The sequence below is a fragment of the Somniosus microcephalus genome, chromosome 3 (genome assembly GCF_052327205.1).
Source record: "Somniosus microcephalus isolate GS21.2 chromosome 3, FLI_Smic_1.0, whole genome shotgun sequence".
In the NCBI taxonomy this organism is placed as follows: domain Eukaryota; kingdom Metazoa; phylum Chordata; class Chondrichthyes; order Squaliformes; family Somniosidae; genus Somniosus; species Somniosus microcephalus.
In genome coordinates, this window is record NC_140989.1 from 121744664 (window position 1) to 121750207 (window position 5544).

The window sequence follows — 5544 nt, forward strand, 5'->3', positions numbered from 1 at the left end:
TTCGGAACGTCCTGTGCACTGTTCCCCCTAAGCTGCGGGGCTGCACAGTTGCCTCGAGGCTGCCGCGCACCAGGCATTGCAAGCCACACAGTCCCACAGGAACGGGCTCCAGCGCGCAGGTGCTCTTTTCAATCTCATCCCACGGGGACAGAGAGAGCCTGGGGGATGGGGGAGAGAGAGAGGGGGGAACGGGGGGAGGGAGGGGGGACAGGGGAGAGAGAGAGAGACTGGGAGAGAGATAGACTAGGAGAGAGAGAGAGAGGGGGGACGGGGGGAGAGAGGGGGAATGGGGGGAGGGAGAGGGGGGACAGGGGGAGAGAGAGAGACTGGGAGAGAGATAGACTAGGAGAGAGAGAGAGAGAGAGGGGGGACGGGGGAGAGAGAGAGAGACTGGGAGAGAGATAGACGAGGAGAGAGAGAGAGAGGGGGGACGGGGGAGAGAGAGAGAGACTGGGAGAGAGATAGACTAGGAGAGAGAGAGAGAGGGGGGACGGGGAGAGAGGGGGGACGGGGGGAGGGAGAGGGGGAATGGGAGAGAGAGAGAGACTAGGAGAGAGAGAGAGAGGGAGGGGGGACGGGGGAGAGGGGGGAACGGGGGGAGGGAGAGGGGGGACAGGGGAGAGAGAGAGAGACTGGGAGAGAGATAGACTAGGAGAGAGAGAGAGAGGGGGGACGGGGAGAGAGGGGGGAACGGGGGGAGGGAGAGGGGGAATGGGAGAGAGAGAGAGACTAGGAGAGAGAGAGAGAGAGAGGGGGGACGGGGGAACGGGAGGAGGGAGAGGGGGAATGGGAGAGAGAGAGAGACTGGGAGAGAGAGAGAGAGAGGGACAGAGAGCCAGAGACAAAGGGAGAGAGTGAGAGACAGGGGTAGAGAGCAAGAGACGGAGAGAGAGAGAGACAGTGAAAGAGTGAGAGAGAGAGATGGGGGAGTGAGGGTCCAGGTGCGTGTAATCCGTTCCCGGGGACAGAGCGACAACCGCACTTTGGAACAACAGGTGCAGCACATGTACAATGGCCACTGGAAGGAGACTAAAGCAAACAAGTTTTAGGCCCGCGGTGAGACAATAATATGAGAAAATAATTATAAAAATTATTAAAAAGGAAGCATTGGGTCTCAGCCACGGTTCTGAGTCTCCCGCTTAGGGAGGGCTGTCAGGCGCTGGTGTGCCTTCACACCCAGGCTGTGACGTTTCGTCTTCAGACCGTGCAGAAATACCTGTACGTCGAGGCTCCTCCTAGCTAGTGTGCGCTGCAAAGTTATTTCTTCCGCCAGCTGCACTGCCTCAATTACGACACGCAGCTCCTGTTTGTAAAACTGGGAAGTACCCGTGCCTCCTTGTGGGAGCTGCCTGTCTTCTACCAGGAACTGCTCAGGATCTGGAACAAGGATGCCTGCAGATGGAGTTCTCCACCGTTAGGAGTGGTGGCTGTCCTACGGGAGCTGCTGCTCAGGAATCCGCACCTCCATGAACGTGGATTCATGTGGCTGGCGGAGGGCAGAGTTGTGTCTGGCATGGTGACCAGAGTCGGGGACCTACTTGATGGCGGAGGAACGGGTTGTATGGTGCCGGAGGTGTTGGCGCAGCGCCTGTCCTGGGCTGACGCCCAGCCCACGGCCAAAGCCATCGAGTCGCTGAAAGTGGCACTGGGCCCTGACTCCACTAGGTGTATCGAGGAGGCTCAAGCACGTGGAGCGATCCTGTCCGAACTGACCCCTGTTCGGATGGAATTCCTCATCGGTGCCCGGCCCCGAAACCCCTCTCGGGAGCCGGTGCCTCACAACTTGAGCCGTCTCCGGGAAATCCCTTCCGTGCCTTTCCATTCTGCACGGAGGGGATTCCTGTACGGGCTGCTCTTGCACACTCTCCTTTTTGCCATCCTCGGCTGCCGTCCGGAGACACCTTGGCGCACCATCTTGCCGTCCAGAGGAGGCGAGGGTTCCCAATGGAGGGCTCTCTACGCGGGAGTCCTCCCTTTATCTATTGGGGACCTGGCCGGGAGGGTGTTGCACAGGGCAGTCTGGTGCAATAAGGATTTAAGTAGGTTCATGGACTCCCAGGCCGCCTGCCTTTTCTGTGGCCTGGAGGAGTTTATGTAGAGTGTAAGAGGTTGCAGACCCTCTTCCATTATTTGAAGGGGCTGCTCCTCGATCTTTGGCTGCACTTCAGTCCCACACTCCTGATCTTTGGTCATCCGGTGCGGAGATGAGCGGGCAGGCCAGGGGACCTCCTCGTAGGACTGCTCCTGGGCCTGGCCAAAGTGGTCATCAACTGCTCAAGGCAGCGGGCGGTCAAGCGGGTCATTCGGTCCGACTGCCTGCTTCTCTTCTGCGGCCACGTTCGTGCCCGGGTGGCCCTGGAGATGGAGCACGTGGTATCCGCCGACATGCTCAAGGCCTTCCGCGACCGGTGGGCTCCGCAGGGACTGGAGTACATCATCACCCCCGGAAACCAAATTTTAATTTAAATTGTTAAGTTTCATTTGACGTATTTTTGTTAAGTTACAGTATTTTGTTTATTGATCGAACCAAAATAGCAACAAAGTGAGCGGCTATTTCAATATAAACTGGGGCTGGAGAGAGTCTTTTGGAAATGTACTTCCTGATTGCAGTGAGAATGCTTGTGATTGGTGACAGGTACTAAATCTAATTGGATATCCAAGGAAACCAATCAGAGAGTTCCTCGAAACAGTTTGTGACATCTTTACAAACGGACCAATCACAATCATTGCCTTCACCCATCCTTTATTAGCATAGCGCTGTGGGGCTGCCTATTTAATCCGCTCCCAGAATGGATTCTAGTTATTTCTCTGTCTGAAATTGAGTTTGAAGATGCCTGAAGAGAAGAAACCAGCTCCCAAAAAGGGGGCCGAGAAAACCTTGAATAAAGCGCCAACAAAGAGCGGCAAGAAGAGGAGAAAGTCAAGGAAGGAGAGTTATTCCATCTACATCTACAAAGTGATGAAGCAGGTTCACCCCGACACCGGCATCTCCTCCAAGGCCATGAGCATCATGAACTCCTTTGTGAATGATATTTTCGAGCGCATCGCGGGTGAGGCTTCCCACCTGGTCCATTACAACAAGCGGCACACCATCAGTTCCCGGGAGATTCAGACCGCCGTGCGCTTGCTGTTGCCCGGGGAGCTGGCCAAGCATGCCGTGTCTGAAGGGACAAAGGCGGTGACCAAGTACACCAGCTCCAAGTAAAACAGCACAACAGACCAACAAGACAAACACAACGGCTGTTTTAAGAGCCACCCACAGTGTCTCTGAAAAAGCTACACCAACGTCTCCCTGGAATTGTTTTATTGTAGTGTTTTTACTATATATTAAATGTGTTTCTGGAGTTCGGTAAATGTTTGGTTTTTGTTTTAATCTAGTAGGGAGTGTCTTAGAAATGCAGTTTTCGGTAGGATTTAGCACTGATCCTTTTTACTCTTGTTGTGGTGTATTTTAAACCAACACTCGACACAAGGTTTTAGATCGATAGTCAAGTCGTCTTTATTGCACCGGTGGGGAAACAGTCTGCTCTGTCTTAGCCAGGCCTTTCCAAATTGGTACAGCAAACACTACATTACAATACACATGTCAAAATTCATTCCTGCCGCCTTATTGGACCTTGGCCCACATGCATCTCCATTATTGGTTGCCTATGTCGCGTTACATTAAAGTACCGCCTTTATTATCGGCTCAAGCAGTTGTTGCACCTATGACCTCTGTTTATGCCAAATGGGTCTCATACTTCTGGTTCATTGTCCTCTTTTCCTGCCCCTCTAGGCCTCTTTTACTTCCAACTCATTTATTTACGTTCCTGCCAGAACAGAACTTACATCCTCTTAGGCCTCTGATGGTTCCATGTCCAGCTTTTTTATCTCTACTTAGAAAAAGCTTACTACTGCAAAATATGGTCTTTATTACACTATTCAGTGAAACTGCCAGCGATGTCAGTTTCACTTTCCCCACTGTAATCCCTCCTTTGGGTACTTGGCCCTTGCCCAAGTTAAACCACATGTATAATCATCGCTGTGCCTCCTGCCCCATGCGGTGATCAGTTGCTGGTTCGGGAGGCCCTGCATAACCATCATGTTTAGAGCAAACTTGTGTTTTCCAACTCTTTCCGACTCGCTTTAGCTCTTTGTTTGGTCCGTTTCGTTTTACAAGTGGTGCATGCTGCTATTCCCCATCTTATAGCCATGACTAACTGTACTATCACTAATATATGAGAAATGATGCGGATCCATGGGTGTATGTTGACATTCATTCCCCAATCCCACAGCTTCTCATACCATGGGATTTCCTGTAACTCTACCGCTATGTCCCTTTCTAATTCCCCAAGATTTCTTTGCAACACTATGTATTGTTTCACCATCTTACTTAAATCTTCTTTCATTTCTTGCAGATCCTCTTGCAGGCGGGGTATTGGGGCCCCTACCGGATCTTCATAATTAACCAACTCGTCCTTTAGACTATCTGGCACATTTAGTTTTATCTCCTCCCTTGAATGTACATACACCAATCTGGCGTGTCCAATTGTCACAGGGATCTTTGACGTAAAGCAGAAGTTAGGCATTGTGATTGCACATACAAGGTTACTATATTGGTACTCAGTCTCTGTGGTGGCTATACAATACTCCCCTTCGCCTCTATATCCCGAGCGGGTATGATGATGATCAACATGTGATAATTCCAACACACACCCCTCTGTCTTATTATAGCCGCACTCATCCTTAGGGCCTTCTCCTACCGGATGTGGGCATATCGTAAGCGTACCTTTCCCGTGGCATCCATTTAGGGAGACTCCTCTCATAGTACCATTCTTCCTGATGGCATAGGTATCAATTGGATTGTATTGGAGGTATGTCTCACCCCTCACTATGCTTATGTTTTTTTCCTGGTACTGAGGGTATGGAGTCATGTCTAGTCCCACCACTGGTATCAAGAGTACTATGCCTATCATTGCTGTCACTTCTGCTTTACATTTTTGTATCACTGGACTTACTCTGGTCATCCCTTTGATGGTGCAAGCACTCAGGGGGCCTGGATTATGGCTCAGGCCATAGAGCTGTGTGCTGTTAATCCAGTCTGGTACCTCGCCTCGCTGTATCTGTGCCAGATTATCTTTCAACTGTCCGGTGATCCATTGGCCATAGGCATGACACAAGCCTCTCCATACCCCGTCTTTTGCCTGTTCCTCATCTCTATGGTTTAGTTTGTTGATAATGCTAGCATGGTCCTCTATAACCTTGATTCCCTCGAGTAATTTCCTTATCGTATGTCCTCCCAACTCTGATCCTTGTCGAACCAAACCAGCTTCCTTCTCTAAAATCTGTTGTATTACCCTTTGTAGTCGTTCCACACTACTTTGGACTCCTTGTATATCTAGGGCATTAATGAATGATGTCCCCGTGTTTATTCCCGTGAGTATATCGATTCCTAATCTCCTCTTAATCCTTTGGTGGAATGCAGCATGTCCCCTAAAATTAGTAGCCCCTGTCGCATCAGCAGTTTGGTTAATTACATTCTTTATCATATATGCATACAATTCT

At 50.8% G+C, this 5544-nt stretch overlaps 1 protein-coding gene across 1 annotated transcript; it reads left to right on the forward strand.

The window, feature by feature from the left end:
• Positions 1-2777: 2777 nt before the first annotated feature.
• LOC147121350 (histone H2B type 1-B-like) lies at positions 2778-3338 on the forward strand. The gene has a single exon (XM_085977679.1). The coding sequence runs from the start codon at positions 2831-2833 to the stop codon at positions 3203-3205; it is 375 nt and encodes a 124-aa protein (XP_085833805.1). The 5' UTR covers positions 2778-2830; the 3' UTR covers positions 3206-3338.
• Positions 3339-5544: the final 2206 nt, after the last annotated feature.

Bases quoted from the DNA above. Each gene is read 5' to 3' on its own strand.
- LOC147121350 (XM_085977679.1), top strand. From the start codon at position 2,831: ATGCCTGAAGAGAAGAAACCAGCTCCCAAAAAGGGGGCCGAGAAAACC.